We start from the raw sequence: 24,974 nt of genomic DNA, 5'->3' as shown, positions 1-24,974 counted from the left end.
ACAGAATGGAAACTGCTGCAGAAAAATAATGTCATAGGCTAGCTAGGAAGTGGCACTTCCAAAATGCTAATATGCATACAATTAGTTCTACTTCTAAGACTTATCTGTTTAAATGTTCACATTATGCATACATAATATGCAGTTACAGTTAATAGTTTCCAGCTCAGATATCTCACAATTTTATAACAACAGAATTTGATTAGGCTGATTACTCTTATACGTGGTTTAATATTATAATTTCATTATAAGATCTAATCTGGAAGACTTTTAGCTTCATATGGCTCCATTGGTTTTTTTGTATGTGTGTATTCGCAATCCTTTTTGTGAATGCTCTGTTAATATCTTTTTTATTCAGCAAGTCTTTGAGACCTTCGATAACAGATAACAGTTACTATGAATTTTAGTAACAGTACTTTACAGAGTACACATTCGTGAAATATAAAGTGTCAAATTTGATCAGCAGACTATAACCCTTAACAAAATAGGAATTTAGAAATCCATTTCTCCATAAAGATACAAAAAAAATGAAAGTCTGTAAACAAATACGGAAAAAATATTATATGGTATTCTAAATGATTCAAGTTATTACTTCCAATTTTAACTGTAGAATTTCATTGGAGAGGGACTTTTTACGAGGGCATGCAGTGATAGAACAAGGGGTAATGGCTTTAAACAGAGGGTAGATTTAGATTACATATAAGGAAGAAATTATTCACCATGAGGGTGGTGAGGCACAGGAACAGGCTGCCCAGAGAAGCCGTGGATGCCCCATCCCTGGCAGCGTTCGAGGCCAGGCTGGATGGGTCTTTGAGCAACCTGGTCTAGTGCAAGGTGTCCCTGCCCATGGCGGGAGGCTGGAACTACATGATCTTTACGGTCCCTTCCAACCCAGACCATTCTATGGTTCTATGACTAAAAACCACAAAGAGTGTAAAAACAGTATTTCTGGTATGTCAGTCCTTCCCTTCTTCAGGCAAAGTGGAGACTAAACAAAATAAAATCTAGATTAATTAGTGTCCAGACTAAATGAAATAAATTTCTTTTGGTTCTGATATTAGTGTGATTTAGACTGTGGCAAAAAGCCATGAAAAGAAACAAGTCCAAATGTTGAAATATGTACTAGAGCAGCCATTGCAAATTTTTTGTATGCAATGTTTTTTCCGAAGGTTTCCTCTCTTCACTGAAAAGTTGTTCTAAAAAAGTTAAAAAAAAGGTATAATTTTTATAAATCTGCTCTCAAATCACTGAGAATCCAACTGAAATTAACGTCTTTGGGTCCATGCTCCAGTTGTACAAACAGATCTGCACACGAGGATAGTTAAGCTATTACTGAATTGGCTTCGAAGAGGGATCTTTTTATTACTAGAAACACAGTATTTTTACTCCAGTGTAACTTCTGCCATTTAAATAGACGTGTCACAACCAAAGGGTGAAAGAACTCAGCCGTACTCAGAGCTAGTAAAAAAAAAAAAGGCATTTTTGCTCCATTGGACATTTTAACAACGGGAAGGAAGTCTAAATTCACCATGGAATATAAATTCTATCCCCTTCCCAAAATATTCTGAGAATCTGAATAATACAACAGAGTAAATGAAATAGATAAATAAACTCTGATATTAGAAGAAAATGCATTCAGCAACAGAACTGAAATATTTTGCTATTACTAAAACAGAACAAAGAAGTCAGAATGATTTCTTCTTCCCATTTCTTGTTCCTCGCCTGATGTTTGAGGGGAAACCTTTCTGTTTTAACAAGACTTCCTTTTTTTAACAGAAAACTCTTCAGTTGAAAACTTTTTAGGCCACACTACCTACAAACATGAATATGCAAAAGCTGAGAGAGAGAGGCGTACAGGTGTGTACCATGTCACCCCCACACAAGCCCTTACACGATACATGGTTTCCATGTATTTTGGCAGTAGTAGCAGAAGTCTCTGGAAACCTGGCCTAATCAGATTTAACGCTACAAAAATAATGAGCACTGAAAAGCAAAGTCACAGTAATGTCTGCTGATCCTAGTATTAAAAGATGGCAAAATAGTCGTGTTTATATCTACATTTTCTTCAAAAGGGAAATACACAGACACAAATTTGGTGCATGGGGATTTTATGCTGCAAAGAATTAAGCAGCTATGATGCCCGATGGATGTTTTTAAGAATGCTGTTTTGGCAAGAAAAATAACACAGTACTTTTTTTTTTTTTTTTCCCCTTATTCCCTGTAGCTTTACATAATCAGTGCAGTTTTTTATTTTTGGTATTAACTTGTACAGAGCATCACAGAAAACATGTCTGGAAGGGACCTTGAGAGGTCATGTGGTCCAGCCCCTACCCCAAGGCAGGATCTGCTCTTCCTGCGTTAGTCCTGGAAGATGTCTAATCTGTTCTTAAAGACAGTCTGTGAAGGGCAAGGGGGTCACTATCGTAGTCTGTCTGCTCCAGGGCTCCAAAATCTTCACTGTGAAGTTTTTCCACATGTCTAATCTGAGTCTTCCTTGTTGCGATTAAACGGATTACTGCTCCACCATGGCTACGGGGAAGAGCTTAATATCTTTGTTTCCGCAAAAGCCTCACACACTTGCAAATTCGGGGTGAGTGAAATTGCCTGGCTTTCTCCATAATTATTTCAGCTTGGCAATTCTAACGAGACATTGGTCAGAGGTAATTGTTTAGGAAGCACATAAACAGCAGCTTGGAAATAATACTAATACTTACTGAGGGGAACAGCCTGCCCTTTGGGTTCTCTGTAAGCCAGCTGGACCTAACCTAACTTAGACCAGAAAGTCTGCATGAAAGCAGATCAGGTGTGAAAGATGGCAATCTACAGACTCAGAAAATAACAATATACCTCATGACACACAGTACCATGAATTCTCCCTATGATGAAAAATACAGACCTATCGACCACTTAATACTGAATATAATATCCAAGTTTTTCGATCATGCAGACGCCGTTAAGATACATTCAGGAGCCAGCAGCTACTTGTGCAGTACACCACAGTAGGCTACACAAAAACTACAGGCAACATGGTGAGAAATTACTGCCCTGATTAAAACTCTAGGTCCTCAATTAGGCAGTAGGAATGCCAGCATGCTTTAAAGTGCCTGCTGTATCCAGCAGATGCCATAATTTCACTAAGGGACTTCACTATCCTCCAAATTGACCGCCTTGCCCAACTCGCCTGCTGGAAACAAGCGGTTGCGTGTGTCACAGTTAAGCAGCACATTTGCTGTCTGTGGAAATGGATGATTGTTCCCAGCCCATGTGAAGCTGTGCTGTGGTCTCTCAGCACGCAGAACAGGGCTAACTCATGAGAAGGAGGACACATGCCCTCCCAAACAGTTTCTCATTTCTCTGCGAATCCTCGCTGTGCTTCTGTGTCCTCTTGGCAGGACCTAAAAAGATACGCAGTGGATACACCACTGCACAATTAAATACTACAGACATGCGCTAATGCTTTGGGAACGTGCCCACTACCAAAGCCCTGCCAATTTACGGATTGTTGCAAGAATACCTTAAAATTGGCAGTAGCGCCATTCTGCCTGCTGTCTTTGTTAGGGATCAGCATTTCTAGCTCTGTCTCCACTTCAGGACACAATATGCAGTGAGGCAGCACCTGCTGCTCTCACGTCTCTGACGGGCGTGTGTGAAGGCTGGAGGGAGACACAGGTGCTCAGAGTCCTCCTGCACACTGCCTCAGCCAAATGTACACTGACAGAAATGTGAAGTTATCTCACAACACAGATGTTTGGCTTTGCTGCCATTGCCTGACACTGGCACTTCATTTTCTTTATCATGCGTGTTGAATTGAAAGCTTTTTTTTAGGCCCTGACCTTGGCAGCAGTTGCTACTGCATTTCATCATAAAGATAAGAGAAAAGAGGACAAAAAAGAAAAAAAAAAAAGAAAAAGTAGAGGGACTTACTGGATTTTCATGATGCCCTTTGTAATCCTGAATACATCAGCTGAAGGCCCTCTTAACATTTTTTCTTATCATACTAAGTCTATGTCTTCCACTCATTCAGAGACACTTTTTTACCCAACTTTGGAATGTCTTTCATGCAATTTAAAAATACACATATTTTTCCAGTTGACAGAGATGTCTGCAAAAAAATCTGTGTTAATTCTACATTGATCCTTTTTGAAATAAATTGCTTGTATTTTAAGCTGTATTTTTGTTAACATTTTGTTTGGCATACCAGTTTACGGTTCAGCTCATTTGGGGATGATGGCACCTATAAAACCCTTACGTGATCTCTCAGGTTCTACTAGTCTACCTATAAATTGTCATGACCTCCCTTAGTCAATGTAATTGAGGATTCTGTAAAATGCTTTGCTAATCTGGCTGCTATGAACAGGCATTGATGACTTAATGACTGTAACACAGTGTAAAGCAATTCACTGAAAAGATTTTTTTCCGAGGCTGGAGAAACGACAAGTCCTACTGTTCCACCAATACCCCTCACTGTTGTGCTCGAACCTGTACATGACACATTCCTGGTGGTCTCTGTTTGCAGTTTATTCCTACAGGAATGACATTTCCCCCCACAGCCCGCATCTCTTTTTGCAGCTGCTTCTGCCCAGGTCCACCTGTGTGAACGCCTGCGTGTCATCCAGCAGATCTTTCCTGCACATTCCCCACTCAGTGAAACACAATCTTTTACAACTTAAAAAAATACCCACCCAGCCTTTTTTTTTGGGTAGTAGACCATGCAGACATGCTTTTACTTAAGAAAAAAAAGAAAAAAAAATACTGAGCAGTGAAGACAAATTTCTTGTCAGTATTTGCTGCAGAACAATGTCGATCTAATGAGCAAATGGGTTTTTGATGCAAATCTACAAAATCGTGGTTGTTTGAGTTACAGCTTTCTTGACAGGACTGAAATGTTGTCTCACTATTATTTTGTTATATAAAACTGAAATTCAAAATAATGAATTCAAAATTACTCAGACCCAATATGTTTAGAAGAAGTCAGACAGAGGAAGACAGCACGGGAAACAAAAAGTACCTTTCTGTGCTTTTTGTTGTCAAGGTCATCTTTAAAGTTACTTCATCAGTCTCCAGAAATATTTCAAGTGGTACCGTGTAACTCAAGGAAACTATAAGCCATCTGACTTCATGTACTTACTCAAAAAAGGTGGTCCATCCAGTCTCGTCACTTTTAGTTGCCAGAAGTCCACTGTTGCCATGGTAGGTAAATAAGACAAGCTCCTGCCCTTGTGCAGTCATGCTTTTCAAACATCCATTAGTGCCTATCGTCAACCAAATGACTTGGTTATCAGGAGAGACCACTCTTACTGGCATCCGGTTGGGATCCCGTCTGATACGAAGAGTGTTCCCATTGCTGTCCGTTACCGCAGTAATATCATTGTCATTACTGTAGCTAAAGTTGTACAGGTAGTCTCCGGTGACTAAACTCACAGTGTACTGGTGAGTACCATTGACATCAAAGATATAAAGCTCTTGGTCAGTTGGAGAAGCAACTTCATAAAAGTTCATTGAATTCAAGAAGGGTTTATTCTTTGACACGGCCCGTATCCTGATATTTCCCAGATCGGCAATATACAGGGTGCCATCTGGAGACACAGCTAAGGAGGAAGGGGCATTAAGTTTGGCATCCTTAGCATAACCATCTCCATTTTGGTAACAGTCACAGTTGACATCATTTTTGCAATCGCACTCTGAGGGTATTCCAGCAACTAACGAGATCTCTCCATCAGTTGTGACCTGTCTTATCCTATTGATCTTTTTTTCATCAGTTTCTGTAATGTACAGAACCCCGCTGTAGGACACGGCGATGGCAGTGGCTGACTCCAGCGTGGTCTGCACCGCGTGCTTTCCCACCGTGTACTCCACTCCGGGCACCTGGCAGTGCATCGGTCTCCCCGCAGCTATGCGAACCTGGCGGTTTTCAGTGATCTGCAAAACCACGTTGTTGTCCAGAACATAAATGGAGTTATCCATTGGGTTGATAGCTAAATCTGTAGGCCATTCCAGACGAACCTTAACAAAGAGAAGAGTTTTTGAAACAGTTAACCACTGCAGATTAAATGAGTTCATTGACTTTCAGTTTTAGACACTGCTGTAAGGATGTTTTTCATCTGCTGTAACCAATCATGACAAAAAGACTTGTATACATGCAGCAAACTAAAACAAAACAAAACAAAAAAAAGCTTTTCAGGAAGACAAGGGGAACAATGTTCCAATATCTATTTTACTGGAAAAAAGCCAGTTGCATTGCAACTATAATACAGGTTGAATTTGTCCTCCAGTAAATACTATACTTTTCTGTGTCACAAATGCATACATGAAAATAGAAAGATATCGAAGTGTAAATACATACTTTCGGGGCGGTACTCATCTTTTACTCTAGTAATAGCAAAAATAGCTTACTACCTTCCAGATTACAAAACACTGTACTGTACTCCATTTTAAAATATACCACTAGTGATGTCGTGATGTCCCTTTTTACCTAAACAAGCTTCTTGAGACAAATAGAAAAATACCTTCTTTTGTATATATCCTCTCATTCACTCTAGTAGGCTGTTAGTGATTCAGAAAACATCAACGTGCCAAGACCATTCTCACAGATCTGCCATTCTCCTAGTATTTACGACCAGACTTAATGTTTCCTGCTGATAGTTTCGCTGTTCTAAACTAAACTGAACTTTATGGGCAGAAAAATTGAATACAGCAGCATTAACGGCTAAGAGGACACACTGCGATTCATGCCCTTGGAACATGCTTCTTTCTCCCCAAAGTCTGCCGTTAAAATATCCATTACACAGTCCACCCAGTTTTACTTTAAGGGTCAAGAAAGCCACGTTTGCATTTGTAGCCCCAGCTCAGTTTTCCAAACGGGCAGCGGCTACAACGTACCTGGCTGATGTGCATGCTGGTATCACAGGTTAGAGGTCGTGCTGAGGTCAGGTCGTTGGAGCCAAGCAAAGTGGATATTATTCCGTTCTGATCCACTTTTCTGATCATGGTCCCATCAACAAAGTAGATTAACCCGTTCTTGTCAATTGCTATTCCTTTATTGAGGAGAATAGAAATTAGTTTCTTGTACTAGCAGTGAATATCTTGCCCGCAAGTAAGGGTGTAAGTGGCACATATGTAGTGGAAATTAGGGGCTGAATACATAGTCTTGGGCAGTGGGTGGTAAAACAGCTTGTATACATATTTTGCCTCATAAACCAACGTGCAGTATGAAATCTACTGTTGATCGCATTTGCTGTTAATTGATGAGTATGCTGAGATGGGTCTAGCTTTTAAATTAACCTGAAAAATGGGATAAGCGGGACCAAAAGCAACACTGATTTTAAATCTTCACTGTTGCCTGCCAAATGCATAATCTAAATGAGCATTTAAAAAGGCTCAACAACCATGGAAGCCAAGTATTTCCTAAAAAAAATCAACCCGGGTACCCTGTAGCTCTTTTTCTCAATGGTCTTTCCAGTTGAAAGAAATTACTCAAAACCATCTTTCTGAGCCAACTAAGGCGTTCAGTAATGAAACACGATCACACCCCCGGCACCGAAATTTCATATTAGTTTGAAAATTATGGAGAGAGAGCTCCTTTTACCTTTAGGGCTCATGAGAGTTGCCTCCACGGCTTTGCCTCCATCGCCACACCTCGCCTCGTCAAATGGCAGGCACTGCTCCCCTGTTCCTGCTATCACCTCAGCATTTTTGGTCAGGTCTTTCGCACCCGTGAGCGACTTGGGGCGATAAATCCTGCGCGTGTTCGTGTCGGAAACGTACAAGTCTCCTGTCACGGGGTCAGTTGCGAGGTAGTACCTGTGAGCTGGGTTGTTGCTGTAAAACGGAATTACACATTGCACATGCTGTAATTAATGGCAGCTAACGCTGGAGCGAGAAGAAAAGCCTTCAATTCCTATGCAGTGTGTAGCAACGCGTCAGCAGTTAAAAGCAATGGTGACGCTCTAGGGACAGGTAGCACAGGCCATGGCCCCAAAGCCTTTCTCAGTTCTCGTCTCTCTGCTGTGTCACAGGCAGTCCAGTCTAGACTACTTGTCTTTCTGGGACAGAAGATCCATTTTGTCTGCGATGCTCAGAGGCCTGTCCTGTTCTCTGTCATTAGAGACAGCTCCTGTCTCTGTATTAGGCCAAATCAAAACCACAGAAAACAGCGGAGTCTAAAAAATCCCAGGCTTTCTGGGAACCTTGATCCAGTTCCAAACTTTGCAGCAAGACCTCAGCCCTTGCTTACACTTTGTTGCTGTTATCATCCTATCTGTTTTATTATAATTTATATAAGGCTGCTGGGGTGCACAGTTTATATAATTCATAAACAGATAAGGGAGAGTTCATATTATTAGTTCACAAGCAAGAGATAAGACATCCTTCATAAGTATTTGTTTAATCCACTGCTTTCAAAGACGTGATGTGCATGATTTAACGCATTAGGAAATGTCATCTTTTCCACCAGAGCACCGAGCAGAACTTTTCTGTTCTTCTTAACTCAGAGTCATATTTCAAATAACTGTACACATTGGCACAAAGCCGCTAACTATGCCAACGTAGTCTTTATTAGAGTGAAAATATATATTGCTAACCGTTTTCCCAGAAACGTGTACTTTGCCTCTCCACTGGTGCCACATAATTGAGAATTACTGTCTTTTCTCCCCTGCTGCTGAAAAAAACAGGCCGGGAGAGTAACTTTTGGGTTGATACATTATGATGTAGAAACTTAACCCACTGCAGCTGGGATTTCTGACCTAATTTATGGCACAAAGAGCTGAAATAAGGTCATGTAAATACAGGAGGTAATTTCTGATGCTCTCCTAATGTATTGAAGCAGAGTGTCAGAACAGTCAGTCCCACTTCTGCTGTTTGCAAGAGCGCTGCTTAAACAGATCTACCAGTCTTGGTGATAGCCAAACATCTGTTCGCAGAATGCTGTACTTCACGTTTTGTAAATACATAAAAATGTGTTACATTAGCACAGTTATGTATTGCCACTTGGAAAAAGCAAGAAGAGACCAACAGGAACAACTTGTGAACAAATTCTGTGTTTTAGCAGGGACAGATTTTTATAGCTATCCAATTACAAAAACACAGAAAAAAATGTGTTGCATAAATGGGATTTTCTTTGGTTTTAAGACTTTCAATGTGTTGGTTCAGAATGAAGAAACCAAGTGAAGCAGACTAATGAAATCAAACACACAGTGATTAGCAGCTCTTAAAAAGCTCTGCTATAGAGCTGAGTGTTGTACAGCGTGTCTGAAAACAATTAAGGCAGGCTTAAATTTCTGTCTGTTAGAAATCTATTATTGCCAATGTGCTAAATAGTTAAAGGTATTTTTGAAAACTTAATTTACACAGAGATCATTTAATGTGATCACTACGTAGTGTACAAATTATTTATACCTCCATAGACTGCAAATTAAATTATACCCATTTACATGATTACTTTGGTCTTTAAGAAACTTTGCAGACACTTCAAATATAATCACATTGCAAAATGTGAAATGTGCAATTAAATTTTATTTCATTGTAATTTAAAATAAAGTCTTTTCTTATACTACTAAAATCTAAAGAACTTCAACTCATCTAACATTGCCTCAATCATATTTTTCAATTGTTGGAACAGTCATCAAATCAGTAACTAACTTACGCCTAATGCATTTTTTCTTTCTAAAAATGGTTTTTAAAGCGGTTCTTGTCATAAATATGAAAACATTTCTATGTTTAAATTAATTCCAGCAAAAATGACAAAGCTCTTCTTATTTGGGATGAGTTCTCATAGTAAGTATTGTATCTTCCTCAAACCAAAAAAATACAGCTGATGATTTAAGGATATTTTCTCATTTTAGTAAAAAAACAAAACCAAACTTGGTGCGTGCATAGATTATTATTGAATAAATACAAACTCTCCAATTTGTAACACTTAAATGTGTAATGGCTACTTTCAGAGTAATACAACAGGCCTAACTTCAGCATTTCTTTTCAAGTGAAGGTGAAAAAGCCGAGGTAGCTTTAGCTGACAGGACAAACGCATTAATTCACAGGAACAAAGCACAATGTGAGGAACTGAGGAACTGTCCAGTGAAAACCATGTTTGTTTTCTAGCCAGAAAACATCTATGCACACTATGCAGATCTCAAAAATAGTACAAGGATAAGCAGCCAAGCAGCTGGAGAGCTGCACAGAGTTTATTCTATTTCATTCTAGCTTGAAATAATATTAAGCTTTTGCCTTCTACCAATAACAACAAACACGAAGTACTAAAATCCACAGTCAGTGACTTCTTGATTCATGCAGCACCACCTAATCCCTGTCAGTAGCTCTGAAAAACATGCGGTTACATATCAGCACGGGCTCCTCTAAAGATGAATTTCTACAGATTAACTTGTTCTGGCTACACCAAATAATAGTAACTGTGCTTCAAATCTAAGTGCACACACGTGTGCAAATGCACATACACAGAGCTGTAATGATTTGTTTCCCATTGCTCTTATCTTGCTTATGTCGATCTTTTTAATTCTTCAGCTGTCAGATCACCTGCATTACTCTCCATGCACAGTTGTTTTTAAAAATACTCTTCCTGCTTCACTCCCCCTTTCCCTCCCATTCACTCTGTGCCTTCTAAACAAATGCCCTCAAAGCTGTTTTCACATTTTGCTAAACTTTTTTTCTAGCTCTCTACAGACTTGGGATGCCGCCATAGCCTACAAATGACCTCCCTGTTTTCAAAGTCCTTCTAAAAATTACTTCTTCCATGAATGCCTATCAGCATTAATCACCCACAGGCAGCGGTGTGTATAAAGATATCAGCTCAGCTTTGAGGTTGAAAAAATGTTAGGTCACTTGTACTTGAGCAAATAAATTTGATCTGCATTGTCTCTCTATTTCAGAGTACAGGCTCGTTGAATCATAGATCTGTTTTGGTTGGAAAAGACCTTTAAGATCATTGAGTCCAACCGTTAACCTGACACTGCCAAGTCCACCACTAAACCATGTCCCTACTTTTCTGTTCTTGCCCCTACTGTAGTGATGCCAGTCTTAGGAATCTTGGTGTATTTTAAAATCTTAACTCCCCGAGTTATGTTGTTATGGGACAATTTCAACTTTCACTACTAAGAGTTCACATTTAAAGAAACAAACCTGTTAAATGCGAGCCTGAGAAGTCTCAACATCAAAGGCTATGAAATGAACTCACTTGATACTTTTATGATTTTATTACTTATGTGCCATTCTCATCATATTTGGGGTATCTGATTAATGAGCGAGTTTTTATAGGATCAGCAAAAGTGCTGCCAGCAAGAAACCGGAGTGACCGGAGACAAGGGGACAGCAAAGCAGGGCACACACAAGCATGAAAAGAAGCCTGACTGCGGACAGAGAGTGATGAGAAAAGAGGAACTCGTATCCGAAAGGACGACACAGCCTGACAGCTGACATAACTAAAACATATGAACTCATTATTTTTGAAAAATACTCCTCTTTCTAGTAATACATCTCAGAAATGACTTCTCCATTATGGGCATTCATTTGTTAAAAATGAAAAATGAACAGTTAGAAAAATATAAATCTTCCTTAAGGAATGCTTACCTATGTCTAAAATCTTTATTTCTTGGTGGGAGCAAGTAAAAAAGAACAGAAAAACATTGTTAGAAGAACATTCAGAAAGGACGTTAAAAGATGAAATGAAGGCAACATTTACAGCTATCATTAGTGAAGTGGTGAATGATTGTCTTTTCTCCACTCATGTCGACTATGTAGGTTAACTCTTAAAATCCACAGAATAATCACTTCGGGTAGATTAAATTCTCAGAGTTTAGATAAGCATGCCTAAATATTTTACCAGGGTAAAATTTTTTCACTTTAGTTTTAAATACTTTTTCAGAAGTTTTAAGATCTTTTGACTCAACTTTTTTTGTTCCCAAAAGCATTGGGAAACTCTGACTTAACACAGTGTCAGAAATCTATTCCATACTTCAGTTTGCAACAGTAATTCACAACCCCAAAAGTCCAAGATGAGAAAAACCCCATACCTTAGCTCCAGAACACTGGTGACATTTCCAGATGGGAATATCCGCCGAACGTAGTTGAAATCACCCACGTAAAGGCTGCCATCTATCCCACAAGCTAAGGCAACTGGAGCCAATAATTTGTTACCATCAGCTTGACCATTACAACTTGGACAGGAGATGCTGCGTCGTCTTCCGTTGCCCATAATGCTACTGACAACTGGGGGTTGCTGAGATATAAACTGATTTTCACCATTTCCTTTGTAGAGGATTCCTGGTAGATAATATGAAAAACACAAAACAAAACATAGTTTATGAAAACTTTCAATGTATGTACATAAAATACCTAAGTGTTCCAAATAGTCTTTTAGTTGATTATTATCACTTAATGAACTTCATCACCATATTTTTCTCCCTACAAGTAAGAGAACTTTATTAAAACATTTATTGTTTATTTACATCAGAAACATGAAGCATTGTTTTGTCCACAAAAGGTATTAGGAACACTAAATCTACTAACATTTAAAACCCAAACAAGTTTTCAGTCATGCTTATTTTTAATTGTTAATAATTTTAATAGTTATAATTCAAAATAAAAATTCTCATGTTGAAGGAAATGCAAGGTGTGCTGAATGAACTCAAGGTCTGTGTTCCTAAATTCTTACAGTTTTGAAATTCTCCAGAAATGACTGAAATTCTAACTGTGCCTATACTATAAAAAAAGAACAAATATATATATTTGCAAATTGTATTCCTAGAGTCCTAGTATAACTAATTATGAACGTGATGTCAAATGTAATCTAAAGTGGATTACTGCTGCAAATTGTAAATATTAATTAAAGAGCTACTTCAAAAAGTTGGAGATTGCCTCAATTTTACATTATAAAAGACTCTATACTCAGCTCACAATAAAAATGTACCTCTGGCAACAAAGTCTGCCTCAATACCATGTCTGCAGTTATAGGCAGTTATTAAAAATGTCAAAACAACAAAAAAAATGCGGTGCCAGGCCAACCTGCCTCTTAAACTTAATTCTGCTTTGAGGCATGAAAGGAACAATAATTTCATGAAGACAAAGCAATGTGCCAGCAGTATTTTTCTTCCTTATAGCCTCCATAGGAAATCTGAGAAGAAAAATGCACGCTTTATGTTAAATCTTCAGTCTTAGGAAAAAAAGTGTGACTTCCCAGTGTGTTAAAATGTTGCCAGGACCCTCATTATTATCTCTCTCAATGAATCCACTGAGGTGTATTTTACAAACGGTCAGCCATTATGGGTATACTCGTAAGTCACAGTATGTCGTTCCATGGTATAATCCGTGTAAAGCCCATGTCACTTTGTACTTTACACTGATACGTGTTTTATTGATTGTGTGCCCAGAGTTTCAAAGGCAGCTTGGGGCTGAAGGATACATTTCTCTTTTGAGACGCTCAGAAGAAATTTAAGATGTATTCCTCTTTCTCTCCCCACTCACACAATGCACTCTTTATACTGGAAGATACGAGAAAAGAATATTTTGTTTTCCTCTTTAAATGTTTTAGGTGTCTTCACTACTTTTTAATGCTATAAAATTTAGGAGATTATAAACGTAAAACCAATATACATGATAAAATCGGGAAGAATGAAAATAGTTTATGGAAACCTAACGGCAAGTAATCTAAATAAGTAATCTAAATCAAAAGAGCGAGAACGTATTTTTCATGAATAGTTAAAGCCAGAATGCATTAACAGTATACAAAATCCCCTCTCCTATGATTACATCATTTATGACAATCATGGCACCATAATTTTGCCTGAAATAGCTGAGTTCTATAATTTTCATCAGAGGAATTCTACAAGTCAGCACAGTGCACTATTGCACCTGATTTATTCTGTCATTACCTTGAAAAATTGGTCCTTCACATTTCTCCTCTATTATCACAGACTAAAAGATGTACATTAGACTGTTTACTGCAGTAGCTCGGGATGTCCGTACAAACACCATCTACACTTTCTTCTGAATAAATTTCTCCAGCGCATCCACCTTGTCATTACGACTCTCCACTTCGTTTATTCAATTAGACACACGTCACTTTGAAAAGTCATTACTTGTCAAATGTACTCTTGAGCATAATTTAAAGCCACCATCAATTTGCCTTGTGAACAGAATCAATCTTATATATATATTTATAATTATAGCTTTTTACATTTTTAGATGGATTACATTACAATAATTTGCACAGGGTTTTTTTTTGACATGTTAAATTAGGTACAATGACACCTTTTCCCTTGATTTGATTACCTTGTTTTTCTACCCGTCAGAAGCGATACTTTAGGCAGTGACTAGCATTTCACACAAAATAAGCTCATGTACCACTGGGAGACCTCAAAGGGACACCAGGTAGTGCAGAAGTGGTATTCTTCCTGCTGAATTACTACTTTGCATAAAAATCCAGCGTGACCATCTCCACCTTGAGCCATGCCGCTCTACTTATTTCACCTTTCTTACACATTGCCGACAAATTTTTCCAAATACGCACTGTTCAGTCAGTGTTAAGCTGGGGTCTCCTCAGCATGGCACCCTCCAGACAGCTGCTGAGTAGCAAGCTGGACAAATTTACCTCGATGCCAAGGCACAGTCCTTATAAATGTGTACTGCTCCTCATCTTTTCACTGAAATTAAGGATGACCCTCTCACTAGCGACTGGACTCTGTCCCGAGAAGCAGGGACACAAGTGGCCCCCACTGACTCAGGGCAACATTTGTCACGCTCCGTGTGCCAAGCTGACCACAGCATGCTGGGTGTCCTGGTTTTGGCTGGGACAGAGTTCATTTTCTCTCCAGTAGCTGGTATAGTGCTGTCTTTTGGATTTAGTATGAGAAGAATGTTGATCATACATGGATGTTCTGGTTCTTGCTGGACTTTTTGGCTTCCCTTGCTCTACCATGTGTGCAAGAAGCTGGGAGGGAGCAGAGCCAGGACAGCTGACCCGAGCTGGCCAAAGGGCTATTCTTTACATAGGATGTCATGCTCAGTAGATAAACCGGAGTTGGTCAGGGGGGCTGCTCAGGAACAAACGGGCTGTTGGGTTGCGGGTGGTAAACATTGTGCATCACTCATTTTGTATATTCTATTATTATTTTCTCTTCCTTTGCTGTTCTATTAAACTGTTCTTGTCTCAACACATGAGCTTTCTATATTTTTTTCTTCCCCTTTCCGATTCTCTCCCCCTCCCACTTGGGAGGGCGTGAGTGGCTGTGTGGTCCTAGTTGCTGGCCGAGGTTAAATCACACCACTGAGGAGAACTCACTTCAGGGAAGGATTTAAACGGGAGGAGAGTGTAGGTGAGCGCTTATCCTCCACAGGAGACGGTTACCCATTTGCTAAATGCTCCCATGAGCAGCCGTGCTGGAGCTGGCGGTATCATGACATACACCTCCTGTATTAATGGATTTAATATTGGGAGTGAAGAGCTCTCAGTTAGGCAGGAATGTCTTTTACTGCTGTTTAATTTTCACCCATTGTGAAAACTGGAAGTGAAAACATTGTTCAAGATACTATTAACATACCAACAGCTAATGCCAGTAACAATGCTGACACCTAAAATTGCTTTAGAATTTCTGTCTCCTTAGTATCACTCAATTTTTGAAAACAATTTCAACATTTTTAGGTTGGGGTTTTTTTTGGCATATCTAATACAGGATGACACTGTTAGATGAAATTATTAATGCATATATATTTATAGGAAGAAGAGACATGACATGCACTGTAAAGCTCAAATCATTTATCATATGCAAAACAGTCCATAATTTCCTTTATTAAAATAACAAAGCAAACGTTTGAAAAGTTAGAATGAGATACTTGAAATGCAGGGCAGTTCAGTACTAAAATTAGCAAGACGAAAATTAACTGCTTACCATTCTGAACATCCAGTACATGATGTTTATCCAATGTCCAGCTACCCATGTTGGAGGCATCCAGTTCATATCCCTGCAGAATGGCAGTCCGCTTTTCCCAAAGAGTTAAATCCAAGCAAGACTCATATTCATAACCTACAGACACTGAAATAACAAGACATTTCCTTATTAAGTATAGGATCTTGTTCAGAAGAAGAGTTTGAAGACTCTGATTTCCTTAAACTACCTGTGTTATTCTGCACTGTCAGACTACCTGAAAATCCCAGTGGCTTCCTTAGATGTATTGAAAATACCAAACAGAGTTCCAAAATCCTTGGGTTATTAACATAATTTTAGTTATTAAAAGTAAGTGGATTAGGACAGGTATAGAAGAAGGCCATTTGGTGAAGTATGTCAGAATGCTGTTGCACTTTGAAGTACAAGGAGGTGGCAGACTAAATGCCACACAGAGTTATTAGGCTGAGGGCTACTTCATGGGGAAGAACTAGAAGTGAAAAATAACTGTGGTCTCTTTGTCCTTCTGAGGGCATTTACTTCTTATAATTCGAAGTTTAGATTAGTATTTTCTATGATACTTTAATATGCAGTGTTACTTCTCATCTTATTCTGCTAAACATTTTCTACTTAAAGGATACAAGTATTTGAGATGTGCTTCCCTATTTTCAAGACAACAGTGAAAATGCAAAAGAACTCCGCAACACACGTACCAACAGCTTCACATAATCCATAGACTCTCTGGTTGTATGCATCAGTTTTATCCCATATGAAAGTGTAAGCCAGATTTGGGGATGCAGGGAACCATTTTTGGAAAAGTCTTCCCACCACTGCCACCATAAGATGAACCTTCATTAAATTAAATGGTATAACAGATTGCGTCATAGTAATCTTCAGAACAGATTTATATCCTGCAGCTCGGGAGCTTAAGTATGATAACTTCAAATCAGTTCCTGGTATTGTTGTTTCTTCATGAAGTACCTATGCATTGGTGAGAAAAAAATACAGAATGTGAATGATTTTGACATTAAACAGAACAATGCAGCTCTCATAGAAGGAGGCCTGACATGATGCTGCATGACAATCCATTAGGAAGTATAATCTAAATCCAGGCTTCATTTAATAATGTGAAAAATACATAAATAAATAACACCACCTTTTTTTTCCAAAAAGCAAAATCTAAATTCTTCATTATACTGAAGCTGCTTAGTTGATACTTTGTGCTGGAGGATTTCGAAGATCTCTCCTTTATTTTTATGGGGGGAAGGAAGCGTACAGGAGAGGGAAAACATTCCCAACTGCTTTTTCCGAAAGAGGCAAAAAAGCATCTTTCATCTAGGTGAAAATAGGCCCTTCTTGTGCTGCCACCCATCTCCCAGCTATGGACACGTAATAAAGGCAGGGGAGCCTCTAAGCACTGCAAAGCTTCAGATTTGGGTTGTGATATCTAATCGCTCCTGCAAGAGCGGGAAGGACTTTTAGGTGGTTTATTATTTGCATTACCTGTGGATTGTAGATACTTTGAACTAAAGCATTCTTCCATTTATTTTGAAGACAGATAAGTAGGATGCCTCAGGGAAAGCTTCTCCATATTTCCTGATCAATATTCACTACTCAGACATCAGCTCACCACTTTCTCATTTCAGAGAGGTGCAATGATTCAATTTTATTTTTGAAAGGTTTCTCCCCTGCTCTACCTTGTCTTTTCCTCTGAGCTGAGGAGCTTTTGTGGGTGATGGATGGATGTGAAAGGTTCCTGCGTAACATGGATGAAGACAGCCTATACTGTCCTATACTTCAGTCAGGACATAAACACTGACAGCAAGCACTTCAGGTGAACAGCTACCATGTATCCCAGCTTATTGGAAAAAAAAAAAAAAGAAAAAAAAGAAAAAAGTATCTAGACACATTTATAAAGATAATGTTTCTCTGGTGGGTACAGAGGGCAAAGAATGCAGAAGCACAAGCCCAGAGCCTTGGTGGTGTAAAAAGAGCACTCTTGGGGAAACAAATTTGGAAAGCTTTCTTTTACTTTCCTGGCTCCTAGTCCTAAAGTCTGAAGACCAAACACTAATTAATATTAGTGGAAGGCAGAGCTCAGGGAAAGCACTGTCACATATATTAGACTTGAGACTTCAGTGGGATCAAAAGGTGGTTACTAAATAAGTGTTAAGTTAGCCCTCTATGCTCGAGAAATCCTTGGACGCTTTTAACGAATTCTCAACAACTGACTGCGTTGAATAGGGTCAAATAATGTGGTTTATGCTCTTGAGGAGGGCAGCAGGTGCTACACCATCCTCTATGTTAGCACTTTTGCTGGGATATAAAGAAAGATTTATATGGTAGTAATTATATCTACTTCCTTCCCAATAACAGTAACAAAAAATCAGAAATAGTATTTTGAACTCATTGTCTGGCATGAACGGTTACTTACATCTGGTATATATGAGCGCGCAAGTCTTGTTCTCCAGTAAGACTATAACAGAGCTGTAGGAAGTAAAAGAGGAACTGGACGATACTAGACAAATTAAATTCAGATTTAAAAATTCTTAATTCTTAATCTTAGAATGTTTCTTTTTTACCCACCAAGAACTTGCCATCACTGAGAAGAAATGACAAGCAGTACCATCACTTGGAAGAAGGCAATGGTGGAATCATTTCTGTTTGTAACTCTAGTCTGCTCTCCCTCAGTCCAACCTATGCACTGTGTCTAAGCCAGAGAACAAGCAAATCTTTTCTACGCAAACCAACCCCCCTCTCTGTAGAGAGAGAAGTGATTGTGGACATACTCCTTTTCTAAGACTTTGAAGCAAAACCACAAACCACTTAGGAACAAAAGACAAATTCCTCAAGACATCGGCAGGACTCTCATACACTGCACATTAAAACTAGTCTAACAGATGGAGGTCTCTGCAAGCGAGAGGAGAAAAAGAAATAATACACTTGTAACAGGACACAATTTAATGGACTTTGCTGGTCTCCCGTTATGACCATTGCTTCTTTTACAAGTACAACTGTGGAAGAGCAGCGTTAAACACTTAGGTGGTCTTCCAATACTCTTGGCTGACACAACAGGCAATAAAGACGACACCTTGAAGTTTCAATTTCCAAGAGACTCCACTGGGTATCTGGAATACTATCAAATTAGAAACTAGGACACTCACATAGTTCTCAGCGAGCTTTAAAACAAAAACCAAACCCCTATTATTAGTTTCTGCAGAAGCCTCAAACATCTGCTGGAAATCTGACTTATAACTTCCCTCTTTCCATAAAATATCCCCTTGTGTAACTTATTTTCTTGAGAACTTTAGAAATGTAGAGGTAAGGTTATGCATCTCAATCTCTCTCCCAGAATCAAGCATTACAAAGAAAATTAAACAGTTTAATGTTTATCTGAAAAGTTAAATCATCAGACGCAGCAGAGAGCATCCTATGGGAGCCACGACAGCACATCAATTGTAAAGCAATCGGGAAAGTCACTGGGTATAAAAGTCACATGGGGAATTGCCAACACAACCAAGCTGTCTGTGCCTTGCCTTTTCCAGATAAAGTATCAAACTACCTTCAGAACGCTGAGACCCTAAAGGAACTGAGTTACAGCCCAACCACCAAATTCTAACGGTCAACATCTTATTTATGGATGATCCAGCTTCTTGGAAGGACAGCTATGAAATATTTAACCTACAGGACTGAGATAAAGGTCATCTCAATTTTCACAGAGTTTCTTGTCCTGAGAGTTCAAGCTGGTGACTGCGTCACATAAATTGTGCAAGGCTCCCTGTCTCTTGTGGCCAGCGGCACTAATCCTGTCCAGGCTCTGGAATGCTTTCCTGCTCCAAAATACTCATATGATTCAGGTGACATGGTCTGATGGTATTAAGAACTCTGAGTAAGAAATTTAATTCAATTAGGGGGAAAAATGCTTGCTGTATTACCATGATTTTTTTTGGCAAAATGAGCAACTTCAATAGAGGGTTTAAGAACAAATTTCACGAGTGAGTGCAAACTTTAGTCCTATGTCAGAAAAAGGTTCTTCGCTGAGAAGCAACTGCTGACCTGCTGCATTAAAATCCAGGTTTGAAAGGGGTAAAGATGGCTTTTTTAGACACAAGTAGATATTGGCAACTATCGCTATTACACGAATGTTGAAACCAAGGAGTACTAAAATCACACTTCTTTAAGTAGAAGCTGAAACTGCTCCTTTCAAGATGGAAAAATCTCTTCCTTTTAAAAAGAAGGTTTCCCCTAGAATTGAGGCTCTTAAATGAACTTAAAAAGAAATAACCTTGAGTTATCAATATAAAGCAAGAAGAAATGAAAAGGGGAAAAATGCTTGTTTTTCCTGGACTTAAAACATTGCTGAGATACCACAGAGAAGATGGATAGGAAAAAGCCATACACGTGTAAAAACATACAAATGTGCCCATAAAATAATAAATCAAGAGGTGTATATAACGTTTTAAACAGAAAGCAAAAGAGAAGAAAACCAGAAAACGTGCTGGAAGACAAGGATGCATAAATGGAGCTATTTGGCTCTAAGAATAATCTCCATTATTTTCTCAGTACAAACTTGAAGATCTGGAGATTTCAGCTAAGTGAAACCGGGATGCAGCATCCATGTAACACTGGAATATCTAGACATCTTGTTATACTGCCTGTTTAAATGATGAAACACGTTAATTTCTTTGCTGAAAATCTGGCCACACTAAAGTTACAAACAATCATTTTTATTAAGTCACTGAGGCCCACATTGTACCCTGACTTCTTCTGGGTAAACAGATTTTGCCAACTTCTGTTGTATAGTAATGCCAGTAGTGAGAGACGGTCAGGAGACAGGGGTAAAAAAAAGTGGGCAACCTTGAACATATAACTTGAAGGAAAACTTTTCAGTCTTCTTTCTCCCACCCACTTGAGGTGACAGAAACAAGCAGCTCAGGACCTGCGGGAGGCGTCTTGCAAGTGTACCTAACAGTGGATAATGGAAGTTTAGGAGAAGAAAAGCCTCAAAAAGCTCAATTTCAGAGTTGCTCATTGTGACTCACATGTGGGTTTCTGCCAGACCACGCTGCAATATGTGGGAAACACATTTATCGTATTAGGAAAAAGACAGCAACAATATTACCTAACACATACAAGCAGCTCCAGCTTAACCTGGTCTCCCTCATCTGCATGCAGTTTGCTGTCTTGTTCCACACTGATTAATCTCAGCTAGTTAAGTCTACGCAGAGCATGCTAACTTGCAATTAAAAGTAGATAAAGTCATGCCTAAGTAGTCCAAATTTAGTTAACGTTATTTATTACCATCCCTATTGAGTAATGATCTGCTGGGTCTGTGATCACCCCTTCGCCCACTGCATTTGTTTTTTCCTCTTGCTTGCCTTCTTTTTTTCAGTTTGCTGCTGCTGCTTTGGTACAGACCTTAATTCCCCCTCTGATCAATTTGGGATTCATAAGCCACCAAGTACACTCTTTTAGAAACATTATCTCCAAGGGATGATGAAGCCCTTCAAGGCATGATGATTTCCAGCAGCACATCATTTTCTCCTGTAGTACGTGACAGCGAGCGCTGTCACACCATGCAAGAGGGTGACTAACACCGTCTGAAGGAACATGGGCAACAGTGTCTTTCTCTGTGCCTTCATCCAGTCTCCCACACTTCAAACTGGCATTGCCCCTTTTTTATGAAGAGATCTACAGCAGTTCCTCCGGAGCTGCACAGACAGTTCCGAATGAAATCCAGTTCTGCCCATCTTGTATCAGAGTAATGAATTTTTTGGGAGACAGACTGTTGAGCACTGTGCATTTCCCAGGGAACCTGACCCTACAGGGGTATGTCCCAGGCACAGCTGTGCAGCTCCCACTTGCCAAATCAGGGGATTACATGTGTGATGAGCAAAGAATACAGAAGAAAATACTCCTTGATTATTTTTTTTTTTCATACAGAACTACGTTTTCATGACAGAACTACTTTTACCTTGTCATAAACGACCCATCAACACCAAGTGCCTAGGATCTGCTGAGAATACGATCTTTCCTTCTGGCCGGTTTTCCAGGGAAATCTACTTGATCCAACAGTCCTGCCTGTCAGACCTCCCACCTCGCAACTTTTGAACCTGGTAGCCAATTTCAACCACATTTGAAATGACAGGAGAAACCTCTAAATTCAGTTCTTTTAGGGTTTCTAAAAATAAAAGAGTTCGGGTAGGGAAGAAGCAGCCAAGTTGTTATTCCCGTGAGACAACACAAGGGCTGACTGCAGTCCGTGGGGGAAGGACTGGATGTGGCAGATAGCTGGAATTATAGCAATGGGTGGGAATTAGTAGGAATCCAGACTTCTGAGTCCCACTGCTCATGAAATGACTTGTTTATGTAGACATTACAAGTGCTTTTTGAAAATATGTATTTTTTGTCATTGTCCTACTATTACTTTTTTTCTTGATTTATACCCCATCTATCTAAGCCTTTTTCCATCACTTCAGGAATTGACTCTCTCATCTGTTGCCAAAACAAGTAAATCAGAGCTGTTTTTCAATGGACTGCATTTTGCAAATATTTTCTTTTAATTGACTTGCAATTATCAAAGGCACAGAAATGATAGTGAAGATAAAAGCAACAATTTTCTAGCACAGTCTAGATTTGTATGGGTGTTTAGTTGTAATTTCCTTACATCTTTACTTTAAACCTGCTCCTACCATGAACTGCTTAATGATTTTGCTCTTTTCTTAAGAGGTCTGCATGAAAACATTTGAATACATTTTCTATGTGTCCCTTGAAGAGATAAGGACATTTCTTAGTAATGGGAAAAAGAGTTCCCTATGCAATTATGGCATTGTGAAGGTGAAGGAAAGAAAAAGAGAGAGAAAGGAGAGGAAGAGGGATGCAGAAAGAGTACTGTTCCACTAGGAAAGGTTTTATCAGAGATCAGTAATGAGATAAATATTACTTCTTGAAATGCAACTCTGCTTTAAGAGTTAAGGAAGACTGTATTAGTAATTAGTTATTTGAGATGGAGGAATTATTAATACATCTACGTTAGAGAAAAAAAAATCCAGTCACGACTTTTTCTATTTAAAGCAAGGCTTTGATGTTGAGTCTTACTTTTGGTATTACAAGTTCTGCAGAAGTAGATTAGCACACATGCTCACTGGCTTGTAAGTCTGTCCACAGTGTTACAAGGAGTTCTTTTAGTTTATAAAAATCTGAGTGTCATGCTATTTATTAGGACTAAACAGATAAATCGAACTGTATCGGCCTTTCAGACATGGTGGAAAAACACCTCTCATGTTCAGTTTTGGAGAGGTGCTTCTAACAAGAAGGCAGTCCAAACAGTCAGATGTACTACAGAGTGTCCATTTTGATGGGCCAGTGCCTGATGGCTGAAGATGTGCTGTAAATTAAATGATGCAAATAAATATAAAACCAGACACTGGTGTACACCAAGCTTTCTTACCTTTTTTTTTTTTCAGATGAAAGTTCAAAAATCATCCCATAGAATACATAAATTGGCCTGAAAATCATCACGTTGCAAATTCTTAGCACTTAGTCTGAATTATTTTTTCAACAGTAGCTTGCACTCTTTTAGTTATGGTTGCTTAATACAATATAGCCTGTGATAAAATGTGATTTATTTGAGGCACACCTTACCTGTGTCTCTGGGATGACAGGACTATCTTCAGGAGAAATTCTAAAGAAGGTGGATAAAGGCGATGACACAATAACGGGGTTTGGCCTTACAAATCCACTCAGATCACAACTAGGAATGTCATTCTCTTCCTTCTTCATGACCAGGGTATCCATGACATAAAAGACATTCCAGGGAATCCAAACTGTGTGATACTGTGTCAGGAACGGTGATCGCTCAAACACCAGGGTCAGGGAGGCACCGCCATTTGCTACCAAGTCAAACCTAGAAAAACACACCAGGGCTGGCTAGTCAGCAAATTCCCAAAGCCATCTACAGCCTCCATTTTACTGATTGATTCTCCATTCCACTTCACTGCTCTGAAGGCGGAATGGCTCTACTGGGAACAATGGAGAAATCAATTAAAATATATTACATAATACCACACTAAGAGAACGGAGAGTTTGGGATGTTGCGTTTAAACTAAGCAATACCTTCTGCTTCTAAAGTATATAATCAGCACATTTTACATTTGAAGAATGTACTAAGTACAGCTTTGGTCAATCGCTTTTTTTGCATCTTTTGTTTCCATTATTTTATTTTTACAAGCAGCTCCTCAGTAACACCCTTGCTGTCTTTACGACTTAGAAGTGTTTCAAAGCGCACTTACATTCCATCTTGGCGAGTAATTGTATATCCATAGTCTGGATAGTGCAGAAAGGAGACATTGACTCCAATGAGTGGCGTTCCATCAGCAGTTAATACTTGGCCCCTTATGACAGATGCAAGACTGTGAAAAAGACGCAGGATCAAATTACAAATTTGCTTTTTTTGTTCCCTTTTAAATGAATTAAATCTAGTAGAGCGAACATACGCACACATCTTTGCACCGTGTCAACTACCACTAACAAAAACATTCCTGAGACTCTAAGCGTTTTACAAGTTCACATAATTTACACTGCATAATGAATGCCTTGAAATATACAGATAATAATTTTGTTAATGTTATTGATTTTACTTTGGTTCCTTTCGCCCATACTGAGTTACTAAGACCAGAGGTTTACTGAAGAGTTTTAAAAACTTATAAACTCTAGATGTTCCCACTGTAAGTCATACCTCTGGCAGACTCTTAAAGAAAAATGTACTTTTCAATTAGTATCAAAGCAATCTGTAAAACTGCAGGGACTATGAAGTACAAAATTTAAAGGAGCAATAAGGAACATTTGTGCAACAACTTTTAATCAACTGCTGTGCCCAAACACATTAATGCTGTTAAATTACTGCAAACGCAGTAGTTCTAGTGTAAATCATCTTCCTTCACTCAGTGAGATCCCAGACACCTGCTTCCTGTTACTGGTTTATTTTCAGGTCATTACTGCTTCGTAGAGCACCAGTCAAACGGTTTATGCAATTATACCGTCGTGCACTTAACAGTTCTATTACATTAATTCATAATTTATATTATTTAG

The 24,974-nt window shown here is 38.9% G+C and overlaps 1 protein-coding gene and 1 long non-coding RNA gene across 17 annotated transcripts in view; one reads left to right on the top strand and one right to left on the bottom strand.

The window, feature by feature from the left end:
• Positions 1-12,775, top strand: part of LOC135988295 (uncharacterized) — a 48,022-nt gene extending 35,247 nt beyond the window's left edge. Inside the window, exon 4 of the long non-coding RNA XR_010606134.1 lies at positions 11,263-12,775. This is a non-coding gene — a long non-coding RNA (uncharacterized LOC135988295). The remainder of the gene's footprint in view (positions 1-11,262) is intronic.
• The window catches only part of TENM3 (teneurin transmembrane protein 3), a 512,354-nt gene that overhangs the window by 30,367 nt on the left and 457,013 nt on the right, over positions 1-24,974 (bottom strand). For 13 of the 16 annotated variants that reach the window (XM_065634158.1, XM_065634155.1, XM_065634161.1 and 10 more), the window contains 9 exons: positions 24,176-24,295; positions 23,529-23,790; positions 16,598-16,865; positions 15,891-16,034; positions 12,018-12,267; positions 11,575-11,595; positions 7,583-7,815; positions 6,877-7,031; positions 5,126-6,000 (listed from right to left, as the gene is read on the bottom strand). In XM_065634158.1, coding sequence (XP_065490230.1) covers positions 5,126-6,000; positions 6,877-7,031; positions 7,583-7,815; positions 11,575-11,595; positions 12,018-12,267; positions 15,891-16,034; positions 16,598-16,865; positions 23,529-23,790; positions 24,176-24,295 — 2,328 coding nt within the window. The remainder of the gene's footprint in view (positions 1-5,125; positions 6,001-6,876; positions 7,032-7,582; positions 7,816-11,574; positions 11,596-12,017; positions 12,268-15,890; positions 16,035-16,597; positions 16,866-23,528; positions 23,791-24,175; positions 24,296-24,974) is intronic. The other 3 variants (XM_065634160.1, XM_065634171.1, XM_065634162.1) reach the window with 1 other exon arrangement.

Source organism: Caloenas nicobarica, chromosome 4 (assembly GCF_036013445.1).
Source record: "Caloenas nicobarica isolate bCalNic1 chromosome 4, bCalNic1.hap1, whole genome shotgun sequence".
Lineage (NCBI taxonomy): Eukaryota > Metazoa > Chordata > Aves > Columbiformes > Columbidae > Caloenas > Caloenas nicobarica.
This window is presented reverse-complemented; position numbering and strand designations above follow the sequence as displayed.